This window comes from Coregonus clupeaformis, chromosome 36 (assembly GCF_020615455.1).
Source record: "Coregonus clupeaformis isolate EN_2021a chromosome 36, ASM2061545v1, whole genome shotgun sequence".
Classification (NCBI taxonomy): Eukaryota; Metazoa; Chordata; class Actinopteri; order Salmoniformes; family Salmonidae; genus Coregonus; species Coregonus clupeaformis.
In genome coordinates, this window is record NC_059227.1 from 35082225 (window position 1) to 35096187 (window position 13963).

The window sequence follows — 13963 nt, forward strand, 5'->3', positions numbered from 1 at the left end:
CGTTATAACTGCGTAAGATAGGCCATACAATAATAATAATAATAATAATAATAATATGCCATTTAGCAGACGCTTTTATCCAAAGCGACTTACAGTCATGCGTGCATACATTTTTGTGTATGGGTGGTCCCGGGGATCGAACCCACTACCTTGGCGTTACAAGCGCCGTGCTCTACCAGCTGAGCTACAGAGGACCACCATACAACATAACACACAAAAGCATCCTATTGAAATTTAGAAAATGAGCAAGATTTCTTGATCATTTAATTGGTTGAGGGACTGAGGGAACTATGGGACGCTGCGTCCCTAATGACACCCTATTCCCTATGTAGTGCACTACTTTTGACCAGGGCCCTATTTAGGGAATAGAGTACCATTTGGGAGACAGCCAATAGTCAGAATAACTGGGGTAAAAGAGCTCTCTTTATGTCTCTAATCTGTGTAGTTAAATCCAACTGTCACAGTGCCAGTGGAGCCTGCCACATTTCATTGTGCCATATGTTAAGACGAACAGAGCAGTTTGTGGCTGAGGAAGAAAATAAATGGGTAACTACTGCTGTGTAATGATAGCACCACATGTTGAGGCCTATAGATGGCCCCAGAAAATACATCCTACCCCTCTACAAGTTTGAGCAGGAAAACATTTCTGTTGCCCTTCTAAGAAATCTTCTAAGAATGGGACAGATTTCTTTCAAAATGTAAATATGCCGATACACTGGATTAATACCATAATATTTTCAGTCTTAATCAAAGGAAAATACTTAGCGCATTATGTGGTTCCAAGACAAAGAGAGAGATATCTACAATATCCACGAGAAAATGTTTTGTAATGACTTTTAATCATTAAGTCTTTAATATGATAGCTTCATGTTAGCGTCCCTCAGTTATTCTGGCTGGTTATTTTGGCTACGGTAATCGGCCTGTGTAATAGTATCATTTAATTGCTACTGGGGCGGTAAGGAGGAGCCTGTCAGAGCAAAACACAGCATGCTGTGAGTGGCTGACTACGTCCCAAATGGCACCCTATTCCCTATGTAGTGCACTACTTTTGACCCGAGCCCAAATTGCTTCAAGATGTGGAGACAGCCAGGCACCACGTGGCCCAGAGCCATTAATGGTTTCCTATAGCTTCAAACACTGTGACCTTGGGTGATGTTCTTCTAACTGATCGAAGTTACATTCTCTACCACTCTGAATTATATGTTGGTCTAATGAACATATACATGATAGAGAAAGATGTCAGTCACCATCTTCCTTCAGTGAGGTAAGGTGCATAATTCTTAAGATTTTATCAGCACATCAGTTCAACTTTTCAAACCAAACTCACACCACAGTCAGACCAAACCCTATAGCTTCAGAGGGTCTTGTGTACATAATCCCGTGTGGCTCAGTTGGTAGAGCATGGCGCTTGCAATGCCAGGATTGTGGGTTCGATTCCCACAGGGGACCAGTACGAAACAAGTATAAAAATAAGTAAGTCGCTCTAGATAGTCTGCTAAATGACTAAAACGTCAAATGTAAATGTATAAGCAAGGTATAGTATAACATTTATGGGTGCAACTTTTAAGTGCCTTCACAGGTGAGTTGACACACAGCCTCTGCAGTGCAGAGGAACCCATGGTGAGTATCTGGGTCCGTTCTTTACGAGAGGCCAAGCTCACTGAAGCCAGCCACAGGCAGGGGTGCTGGGCCCTTCTTGGGCACTGGGGCCATCTTCTTCCCCCCCTTGGACTCCTCAGGCTCGGTCCTGGTGAGGCGACTGTGGTTGAGCATGGTGAAGAACTGGAACCTCTCGCCCATCTTCAGGGGGTTGGTCAGCATGTCATAGCCCTGGATCAACTGGGACCTTGTGGACGGGGCTGCACAGTTCCTCAGCAGAACCTGAAGACACAATGTTAGAATTAGACAAAGCTAATTGAGTAGAGGGCAAAGTAAAAGCCCAAGTTATCTTAAAAGCCCCGATCGGCCAGTTGAAAACCATGAGCATCCACTTAACTTAATGCTTTGAAAGAAACGGATACAAACTAATTGTTATGATTGTTAATACAGTGGTCACCTTAGCCCCATGTATAAATAAGTGGAAAAGGGAAGTGTGAACACAGTGCTCCTTCCCACCTGTAAGCGTGTATCGATGCCCATATTTTTCAGAAAGTCCCTCTGAGAGACAGGGCCCATGCAGGCCACCGTAGCTCCAGCCATCCTCCTCAGGTAACTGTAGTCCACGTCAGCAGTCAGGTCAGCAGAGCCGGGGGAGGCTAGGACATCATGGAGCTTATGACCTTTAAAACCCTGGGGGTGGGGGACAGGAGAGGTGTTCTGGTGTATTGACAGAAATGGTAGACATGACGTATGACTACTACAGTTCCTTATTTGTGTATTCTAACATTTTCATTGGATTTCATTTCGTTAGTTGTTAAAAATTGCATTGATCTGAAATAATTCCCTTTTTTTATACCAAATCAGGTCTCTCCTCTCATGAGCAACGATTGATAATATCTTCATCTAGTGACATAAGTGTGAGCCTGCCTGGAACATGGCTGCCTTGTTAACAGATGGGATTCTGTGATTCCCTGTCTTTTGAAGGAGGGGGCCGCTTGCTTGAACCTCTCCCCCCCTTTTCATCACACACATCAGTGAGTCTCAGAGCCAGGGAACCAGGCAGAGCCCACCCCTCTTAATAGGGGCCAGATGGGGCTGGGTTAGGGTGGAACCCCAGGAACAGGACTGGAGGGCAGTTGACCCTGATTTCCGTGTGCCTACCAGCAAAGGGCAAGAGAGGCATGTCGGCTTCCTGCATCTGTTTCCTTGTAGCTGAGGCTTGCTCGGCTAATCACTTTACCATACACACAGAGACTCACAGTCACACACACACAGACCATATTAAAACCTGCTGATAAACGGGCCATGTTGGAGACATGCTGACACTTACTCTGAACGTGTCCATCTTGGTCCCGTCGTGCCCGTAGTCAGCAATCAGTGCTGCACCCCCGTCTTCGGCGATCCGATTGGCTAGGCGCTGGACGATGACCCCTCCGTCCGGGCAGACCTCCACGTGCCGTCTCTTTTCACCTGCCTAGGAGGTGAGGGGTTTCAGAACAAAAACAAGAGCAGCTCTGCTTACCTCGTCTGGGCCTGAGCACACACATCAGCAATTATACATGACATTGCTTCCAATTCATCTCCACTTAGCAGCACTGGCTCTAAGCCCCAAGGCATCACAAAACGAGCAGGGGATAGCTTTGGTGGGTTAGGATACGTCCCAAATGGCACCCTATTCCCTATATAGTGCACTACTATCGATCAGAGCCCTATTGGGCCTGGTCAAAAGTAGTGCACTATAAAGGGAATAGGGTGCGATTTGTGACAGACCCTTAGACTATCAGGGAACACACGTTGGGACATCTATGAGGGGAAAAAGAGACTAAAGTGGAGTATTAAAACCTATAGGCCTGTCTACTTGTAATGGAAAACCCCATTAGACCACAGAGATGACAGAGCAACTGATAAGATTATGTAGGGCTTTTACCTGGCGAGCGCAGTGAGAACAGCGTTAAGGTTAACAAACTCTACTACAGTATGTGGAACCTGAGATACACAGTCAGGCAGGGGCTGCAGCCATTAGCCAGGATTTTCAACCAGTAAGGGGGTTTCACCCAAGCTCACTCATGATGTAAGGCTTTGGCACACTGTTCAAAGCCCCTGCACTCTTCCAGAGAGGCCAGATTAAATACGTTGGTACTGTATATACTGCATAAACACCGGTAATAAAAACCAGATGCTGCACAGACGTTCAGACTTTTAAGGAAAAAGTAGTTTGTCGAGCAATTTGAGTGTGTTTGTGTCAATGTACAGTACCAGTCAAAAGTTTGGACACACCTACTCATTCAAGGGTTTTTCTTTATTTTTACTATTTTCTACATTGTAGAATAATAGTGAAGACATCAGAACTATGAAATAGCACATATGGAATCATGTAGTAACCAAAAAAGTGTTAAACAAATCAAAATATATTTTAGATTTTAAGATTCTTCAAAGTAGACACTCTTGGTATCCTGGAGGTGTATTGGGTCTTTGTCCTGTTGAAAAACAAATGATAGTCCCACTAAGCCCAAACCAGATGGGATGGCGTATCGCTGCAGAATGCTGTGGTAGCCATGCTGGTTAAGTGTGCCTTGAATTCTAAATACATCACAGACAGTGTCACCAGCAAAGCACCCCCACACCATAACACCTCCTCCTCCATGCTTTACGGTGGGAAAAACACATGCAAAGATCATCCGTTCACCCACACCGCGTCTCACAAAGACACGGCGTCTCACAAAGACACGGCGGTTGGAACCAAAAATCTCAAATTTGGATCCAGACCAAAGCACAACTTTCCACTGGTCTAATTTCCATTGCTCATGTTTCTTGGCCCAAGCAAGTCTCTTTTTCTAATTGGTCCTTTAGTAGTGGTTTCTTTGCAGCAATTCGACCATAAAGGCCTGATTCACACAGTCTCCTCTGAACAGTTGATGTTGAGATGTGTCTGTTACTTGAACTCTGTGAAGCATTTATTTGGGCTGCAATTTCTGAGGCTGGTAACTCTAATGAACTTATCCTCTGCAGCAGAGGTAACTCTGAGTCTTCCATTCCTGTGGCGGTCCTCATGAGAGCCAATTTCATCATAGCGCTTGATGGTTTTTGTGACTGCACTTGAAGAACTTTAAAAGTTATTGAAATGTTCCGTATTGACTGACCTTCATGTCTTAAAGTAATGGACTGTCGTTTCTCTTTGCTTATTTGAGCTGTTCTTGCCATAATATGGACTTGGTCTTTTACCAAATAGGGCTATCTTCTGTTTACCCCCCCACCCCCCTTACCTTGTCACAACACAACTGATTGGCTCAAACGCATTATGAAGGAAATAAATTCCACAAATTAACTTTTAACAAGGCACACCTGTTAATTGAAATGCATTCCAGGTGACTACCTCATGAAGTTGGTTGAGAGAATGCCAAGAGTGTGCAAAGCTGTCATCAAGGCAAGGGGTGGCTACTTTGAAGAATCTCAAATAAAAAATATATTTTGATTTGTTTAACACTTTTTTGGTTACTACATGATTCCATATGTGTTATTTCATAGTTTTGATGTCTTCACTATTATTCTACAATGTAGAAAATTGTAAAAATGAAGAAAAACCCTTGAATGAGTAGGTGTGTCTAAACTTTTGACTGGTAGTGTACAGGTAGGTTTAGCAAAGATATATAACCGTTATTTTTTTTTTCAATCTAGGAGACATCCATTCACATTGAACATCAGCGATTGCTAAATTTAGATAAATCTGATAAAATGCTTACGATCATTTTCATTTGAATCTTTCAACTGATACATACAAACTAAATGTGATACGATTTTTGTATTTGTTATTAAAGATGGTCTGAGTTAAGCATCAACACGCAGCACTCACCTGTATGAGTTGAGTAGAGGCCAGAGTGGGAGCTGGCACTATGACAAGCCTCAGCTTGCCTGGCTCATCTGGGTCAATATCCACCATCACCTCCCTCCAGCCCTTCTCTGTTCTCTGTGCCCACATCACAATCAATGCACCACACAACGCAATGGATCAAATGGTAATTACAATACATTTTTCTCAATTCTTTGTGATCTGCTATCAAGATCTATATACAGTGAGGGAAAAAACTATTTGATCCCCTGCTGATTTTGTACGTTTGCCCACTGACAAAGAAATTATCAGTCTATAATTTTAATGGTAGGTTTACTTGAACAGTGAGAGACAGAATAACAAAAAAATAATCCAGAAAAACGCATGTCAAAAATGTTATATATTGATTTGCATTTTAAATGAGGGAAATAAGTATTTGACCCCCTCTCAATCAGAAAGATTTCTGGCTCCCAGGTGTCTTTTATACAGGTAACGAGCTGAGATTAGGAGCACACTCTTAAAGGGAGTGCTCCTAATCTCAGTTTGTTACCTGTATAAAAGACACCTGTCCACAGAATAAATCAATCAATCAGATTCCAAACTCTCCACCATGGCCAAGACCAAAGAGCTCTCCAAGGATGTCAGGGACAAGATTGTAGACCTACACAAGGCTGGAATGGGCTACAAGACCATCGCCAAGCAGCTTGGTGAGAAGGTGACAACAGTTGGTGCGATTATTCGCAAAAGAACTGTCAATCTCCCTCGGCCTGGGGCTCCATGCAAGATCTCACCTCGTGGAATTGCAATGATCATGAGAACGGTGAGGAATCAGCCCAGAACTACACGGGAGGATCTTGTCAATGATCTCAAGGCAGCTGGGACCATAGTCACCAAGAAAACAATTGGTAACACACTACGCCGTGAAGGACTGAAATCCTACAGAGCCCGCAAGGTCCCCCTGCTCAAGAAAGCACATATACAGGGCCGTCTGAAGTTTGCCAATGAACATCTGAATGATTCAGAGGAGAACTGGGTGAAAGTGTTGTGGTCAGATGAGACCAAAATCGAGCTCTTTGGCATCAACTCAACTCGCCGTGTTTGGAGGAGGAGGAATGCTGCCTATGACCCCAAGAACACCATCCCCACCGTCAAACATGGAGGTGGAAACATTATGCTTTGGGGGTGTTTTTCTGCTAAGGGGACAGGACAACTTCACTGCATCAAAGGGACGATGGACGGGGCCATGTACCGTCAAATCTTGGGTGAGAACCTCCTTCCCTTAGCCAGGGCATTGAAAATGGGTCGTGGATGGGTATTCCAGCATGACAATGACCCAAAACACACGGCCAAGGCAACAAAGGAGTGGCTCAAGAAGAAGCACATTAAGGTCCTGGAGTGGCCTAGCCAGTCTCCAGACCTTAATCCCATAGAAAATCTGTGGAGGGAGCTGAAGGTTCGAGTTGCCAGCCTCGAAACCTTAATGACTTGGAGAAGATCTGCAAAGAGGAGTGGGACAAAATCCCTCCTGAGATGTGTGCAAACCTGGTGGCCAACTACAAGAAACATCTGACCTCTGTGATTGCCAACAAGGGTTTTGCCACCAAGTACTAAGTAATGTTTTGCAGAGGGGTCAAATACTTATTTCCCTCATTAAAATGCAAATCAATGTATAACATTTTTGACATGCGTTATTCTGGATTTTTTTGTTGTTATTCTGTCTCTCACTGTTCAAATGAACCTACCATTAAAATTATAGACTGATCATTTCTTTGTCAGTGGGCAAACGTACAAAATCAGCAGGGGATCAAATACTTTTTTCCCTCACTGTATATATATATTAAAAAAAAATTAAAAAAATGTCATTTAGCAGACGCTCTTATCCAGAGCGACTTACAGGAGCAATTATATAGAGTATATATAATCAAAATAGCTGGTGAAGTAAATGTACCTGGAATTTGTGGATGGGTAAGGCATCAAAGAACTCATGAGCGAGGTAGATGCTGAAGCCTGTTTGAAATAAAAAATGCCAATAAATAGCAAATTGGAAGTGGAAGGACTAATAGTACAAATAGATAGCAATAACAACTGTACCATAGAGGCACAGAACAAGTTAGAGGAAAAACAAAAATAAATGGAGGAACTTATTCAAGAAAGATCACGTGTAATATATTATAAAAATTAAGCGAACTGGATGGAACATGGGGAAAAATGCCACCAAATTATGATTTAATCTTTGACATGAAATGCTACCAAAAATAATTTACTGAAACTTGTGACAAATGATGGAGTCACCCATGATTCACCAAACAATATTTTGAAAGAGGAAGCAAAGTACTTTAAGCACATTTTTTCATTTCATTCTCCTCCATCTCCACTAACCAAAGATAACTGTATGGATTTTTTTCTATTAATAATGTAAAATTAACAGCTGTACAGAAATACTCATGTGAAGGCCAAATTACAGAGGAGGAACTTCTTGATGCAATTAAAGACTTTAAGTCTGGGAAAACTCCAGGGTTGTGATGGCATACCAGTGGAGGTATACCAAACCTTTTTAGATATACTCAGAGGACCGTTATTAGCATGTTTTAACCACTCCTACAAAAATTATAGATTATCAGATACTCAACAAGAAGGTGTGATTTCCTTATTACTGAAACAGGATCCAAGTGGTAAATATAAAGATCCGGTCCATTTAAAAAGTTGGAAGCCCCTTACACTTCAGTGTTGTGTTGCAAAAATTCTAGCAAAATGCATAGCGCATAGAATTAAAAATATATTGTCGGATATTATTTACCCTATTCAGACAGTTTTTTTTTTTACATGGACGACACATTGGAGATAATATAAGACAAGTACTGGAAACAATCAAACACTATGACAAATCTGGGAAACCAGGCCTGCTATTCATAGCTGACTTTGAAAAAGCTTTTGATAAAGTACGACTGGAATATATATATAAATGCCTGGAACATTTCAATTTCTGAAAATCTCTTATAAAATGGGTTAAAGTTATGTATAGTAACCCTAGGTGTAAAATAGTAAATAATGGCTACTTCTCTGAAAGTATTAAACTGTCAAGAGGAGTAAAACAAAGTTGTCCACTATCGGCATATCTATTTATTATGGCCATCGAAATGTTAGCTATTAAAATCAGATCCAACAATAATATCAAGGGGTTAGAAATCAAGGGCTTAAAAACAAAGATGTCATTGTACGCTGATGATTCATGCTTTCTTTTAAATCCACAATTTGGATCCCTCCACAGCCTCAGAGGATCTAGATACTATTTCTAACCTCTCTGGATTACAACAAAATTATGATAAGTGTCCTATATTACGTATTGGATCACTAAAAAATACAACTTTTACATTACCATGTAGTTTACCAATAAAATGGTCTGACGGTGATGTGGACATACTCGGTATACATATCCCGAAATAAAGAAATTATCTTACTACAATACATTTTAATTGAAAGTTAGCAAAAATAGATAAGATTTTGCTACCATGGAAAGGAAAATACCTGTCTATTTGTGGGGAAAAAATCACCCTGATTAACTCTTTAGTCATATCCCAGTTTACCTATTTACTTATGGTCTTGCCTACACCTAGCGACCTGTTTTTTTTAAATTATATGAAAAATGTATGCACTCACTAACTGTAAGTCGCTCTGGATAAGAGCGTCTGCTAAATGACTAAAATGTAAATGTAATATGAGCAAAATATATTCCATTTTATTTGGAACGGCAAGCCAGACAAAATTAAACGGGCCTATTTATATAATGAATATGAATTCGGAGGGCAGAAATTATTACATATTAAAGCATTAGACCTCTCACTAAAGGCGTCAGTCATACAAAAGTTATATTTAAATCCGAACTGGTTCTCTAGCAGATTACTAAGAATGTCTCACCCCATGTTCAAGAATGGCCTTTTCCCCTTTATTCAGTTTACAACCTCTCACTTTCGGGTATTTTAAAATGAAATAATCTCCAAAATATCGCTATTTTTAAAACAAGCCATACAAAGTTGGTTGCAATTTCAGTTTAATCCACCAGAAAAGACAGAACAAATAATATAAGAAATATTGAACTCAAATACACTAATTGATTAAAAAAAACATTATTTTTCAAAAAAACTTTTACAACAGGTATAATCTTTGCAAATTATATCATAGGACTGGTGGAGTTGTCACACATGCAGCTAACAAAAATGTATGGAAATGTCTGCTCTACCCAAAATTACAACCAACTAATTGCAGCATTACGGCAAAAATGTAAAAGGCAAGTAGAAGGGGGAAAAAGTAAGGAACTAGTCTGTTGGCCCTGCATTGAAGACCAAAATTGGTTAAACACAACTGTGATAAATAAAAAAGTATACCAGTTTCATTTAAGGACCAATAAAATTGACAGCTGTGCAATTTAGATTGCAAAATAGTTGGGAAGAGATTTGCGATGTACCGATTCCATGGCACATGGTTTATGAACTGATAGGCAAAACAACGCCGGATTCAGAACTTAGAATTGTTCAATCTAAATGATTATACAAAATTCTTGCAACCAATAGAATGTTATATATATGGGGGATACAACCATCCCAGCTCTGCAGTTTTTGCCTGCGAAGAGACAGAATCATTAGATCATTTGTTTTGGTACTGTCCATATGTAGCTTGTTTTTGGTTGCAGGTCCAGGAATGGTTGAAGAAGTGCAATATTTACCTGGAGCTTACTCTACAGATAGCACTACTGGGTGATTTGAAAAGTCATAGTCAATCGATCAATAATATAATAATACTTTTAGCAAAATTGTTTATCTTTAATTTACAATCTGTAGAAACTATGAGAATAGAAAGGTTCAGAACTTTTGTGAAACATCACAGCACAGTTGAAAAATGTATGGAAAATATAATAAAATAATGGATGGTGTTGGGGGATAGATGGGAGGGGTTGAGTGGAGCTGAAGGGTGGGATTAAAAACAACAAGATAAGTAACGTAAAATATGCTGTGTCCATAAAATGTATATGGGTTCGGAACTTTTGTGAAACAGCACAGTTAAAAATACATGGCAAAGTAGAAATAAAGCTGGATGGGCTTGGAGATGGATGGGAGGGGTTAATGGTAGCTGAAGGATGGGATTACAAACAAACATTTTACATTTTAGTAATTTAGCAGACGCTCTTATCCAGAGCGACTTACAGTTAGTGAGTGCATACATTTTCATACTGGCCCCCCCGTGGGAATCGAACCCACAACCCTGGCGTTGCAAGCGCCATGCTCTACCAACTGAGCTATACAAAAGATAACTGTTGCATTGTGTCCGTAAAATGTATATAGTATGTATAAGCTGGAAGTAGAAGCCTAGGTGTTGTTGTCCATTAGTTTACTCTAATTAGGAGAGGGGTGGTAGGGTTAGGGGAAAATAATAAAGGAAAATATATAGACCCCTTGACTTTTCCCACATTTTGTTAAGTTACAGCCTTATTCTAAAATTGATTTAATTGTTTTTTTCCCCTCATCAATCTACACACAATACCCCATAATGACAAAGCAAAAACAGGTATTTCGAAGTGTTTGCTAATTTATTAAAAATACAAAACTGAAATATCACATTTACATAAGTATTCAGACCCTTTACTCAGTACTTTGTTGAAGCACCTTTGGCAGCGATTACAGCATCGAGTCTTCTTGGGTAGGATGCTACAAGCTTGACACATCTGTATTTGGGGAGTTTCTCCCATTCTTCTCTGCAGATACTCTCAAGCTCTGTCCGGTTGGATGGGGAGCATTGCTGCACAGCTATTTTCAGGTCTCCAGAGATGTTCGATCGGGTTCAAGTCCGGGCTCTGGCTGGGCCACTCAAGGACATTCAGAGACTTGTCCCGAAGCCGCTTCTGCGGTGTCTTGGCTGTGTGCATAGGGTCGTTGTCCTGTTGGAAGGTGAACTTCGCCCCAGTCTGAGGTCCTGAGCGTTCTGGAGCAGGTTTTCATCAAGGATCTCTCTGTACTTTACTCCGTTCATCTATTCCTTGATCCTGACTAGTCTCCCAGTCCCTGCCGCTGAAAAACATCCCCACAGCATGATGCTGCCACCACCATGCTTCACCGTAGGGATGGTGCCAGGGTTCCTCCAGACATGGCGCTTGGCATTCAGGCCAAAGAGTTCAATCTTGGTTTCATCAGACCAGAGAATCTTGTTTCTCATGGTCTGAGAGTCCTTTAGGTGCCTTTTGGCAAACTCCAAGCGGGCTGTCATGTGCCTTTTGCAGAAGAGTGGCTTCCGTCTGGCTACTCTACCATAAAGGCCTGATCGGTGGAGTGCTGCAGAGATGGTTGTCCTTCTGGAAGGTTCTCCCATCTCCACAGAGGAACTCTAGAGCTCTGTCAGAGTGACCATCGGGTTCTTGATCACCTCCCTGACCAAGGCCCTTCTCCCCCGATTGCTCAGTTTGGCTGGGCGGCCAGCTCTAGGAAGAGTCTTGGTGGTTCCAAACATCTTCCATTTAAGAATGATGGAGCCGACTGTGTTCTTGGGGACCTTCAATGCTGCAGACATTTTTTGGTACCCTTCCCCAGATCTGTGCCTCGACACAATCCTGTCTCGGAGCTCTACGGACAATTCCTTTTTTTGCTAATTCACAAACAGTAAATTCTATTAACTAAAATCTTACCATAGCTAAAACAATAGATTATTACAGCATGCATCATTAATCTCCAGCCAAGCTTCTACCCTGTCTACCTTTGGGGACGTAGTCCAACATGAGATAAACTAAACTAAGATTAACTAAAATAATCATGATTTAAAATGATAAATTATTACCTCTGGGGACATCGTCCAGGTTGCGATACCAGGAGATGGGGAGGCCTGTGGTGGTGGTCCCCTGGCGGTACACAGGCTCATCCTCGCTGGCCGACACCTGGCTCTGGTCTCCTGTTAGACACTGGGCCTGCACCTGGCTCAGTTTAGGACTCACCTCCACCAGGTGCACTGAGACTGCAGCCTCACCCAGGGCCCCACGCAGCTGACTGAACACCTGGACAAGACAGACACAGAAAGACAGACAGAGAGACAAACAGACAGAGACAGTGTAGTTTAGTTCATTGGATCATGGACTCTGAGTCACTGGTCTGAAACCCATCCATGATGAGGGTCAGGACAGGTTGTGCCTGTCCAAAATCAAGAGAAATGTTTTGATTAAAAGAAAACTAATTTCAATATATAGCAGGCAAAATGTGGAAATGGCTCCATCCACTGATCATAGATTGAACTGACATGAATAGTGTGTTCACACACAGCATTTTTGCAATATAGTAAGACTTAGCAGCACTGGACTGGACATACATACTCTGAAAATGTCATTGGCCAAGGAGCCTCTTCCTGGTCCAAACTCCACTAACTGGAAGTGACTGGGCTTCCCTGCTCCCATCCACTCACTCAAACACCAGATCCCCAGCAACTACAGGCAGAGAAGTGATGAGCTCAAACCATTATCATCACTCAGGGCATTGGGATTGGAACAACATCAAGAGACTAGAACATCAAGAGACTGTTGATCATGTAACAATACATAAATGTATTAATTTAATGTTAATTGAAATATTGTTCTGGATCAATGCTTACCTCCCCAAAGATCTGACTAATTTCTGGTGATGTGATGAAATCTCCATCTGGCCTAAGCATATCATTCTGCATATAATAGCCCTGGAACATGAAATAGACCACTTCATCTCTGAAGCAAACATTTCTATAGAGTAATAGCATAGTCTGACTGGTTACTTTACAATGTGTGTGTGTGTGTGTGTGTGTGTGTGTAACTAGTAGTTACCGTGACTGGGTTGGTGAGAACCTCTCTCATGTACTCTGCCACTGAGATAGGACCTGTGGCTTTGATCTTGGAGGTTAGGTGTCTGAGCATCGAGTTTAATGGCATTGGTTTCTCTGCTGAACTGCTGGAGCAACTTTGGCTCTGTGCCACGCTCCATGATCTAACTATAGAGAAGAAAACGTAAACATTAGAGCATATTAGTTATCATTCGCTTAGCTATCTGACGGCCAGACATAGACTAAATAGAGAAATTGACCTTACCAGATAATGGTGGTGGACAAGGGCAGACAGGGACTCTGCTTAATCTCTGCAGTGCTCTAAGTGTCCTCATTGAGACAGCAATCTAGTTACAATACTAAAACAATTATCCACTGTAACAGTACTGTACTTCCTCAGAAATTGTCATCAAGTCTGACTTTCAAAGCAGGAGCTCGTGTTATCAAGTTAGCTAGCTAACGTAGTTCGATAGCTGCATATGTAGCATGATAGAGGCAACTAAAAGCACAATCTCGAGGATCAGCTAACGTTAACTCGTTTCATACATGCAATAACATGTCAAACTGTAGTCCATATTTATATGACTGACTTTGGCAGATAATGTCTTAATTCCTCAAAGAACTCATGGGACATCTACAACAAGCTAGGTACCTACAATTGTGTGCAAGTACGTCTTGCCTTCTTACGGCAACAACAATTCTGATTGGACAATTAGC

At 41.5% G+C, this 13963-nt stretch overlaps 1 protein-coding gene across 2 annotated transcripts; it reads right to left on the reverse strand.

The window, feature by feature from the left end:
• Positions 1-1453: 1453 nt before the first annotated feature.
• LOC121552960 (protein arginine methyltransferase NDUFAF7, mitochondrial) lies at positions 1454-13929 on the reverse strand. 2 transcript variants are annotated; one of them, XM_041866077.2, is made up of 10 exons: positions 13512-13929; positions 13251-13414; positions 13046-13126; positions 12771-12881; positions 12245-12458; positions 7374-7432; positions 5450-5563; positions 2930-3073; positions 2116-2289; positions 1454-1881 (listed from the first exon to the last, which is right to left on the reverse strand). In XM_041866077.2, the coding sequence occupies exons 1-10, from the start codon at positions 13579-13581 to the stop codon at positions 1642-1644; spliced, it is 1371 nt and encodes a 456-aa protein (XP_041722011.1). In that variant the 5' UTR covers positions 13582-13929; the 3' UTR covers positions 1454-1641. The 2 variants fall into 2 exon arrangements, with proteins under 2 accessions (XP_041722011.1, XP_041722012.1); XM_041866078.2 differs by lacking the exons at positions 12771-12881; positions 13046-13126.
• Positions 13930-13963: the final 34 nt, after the last annotated feature.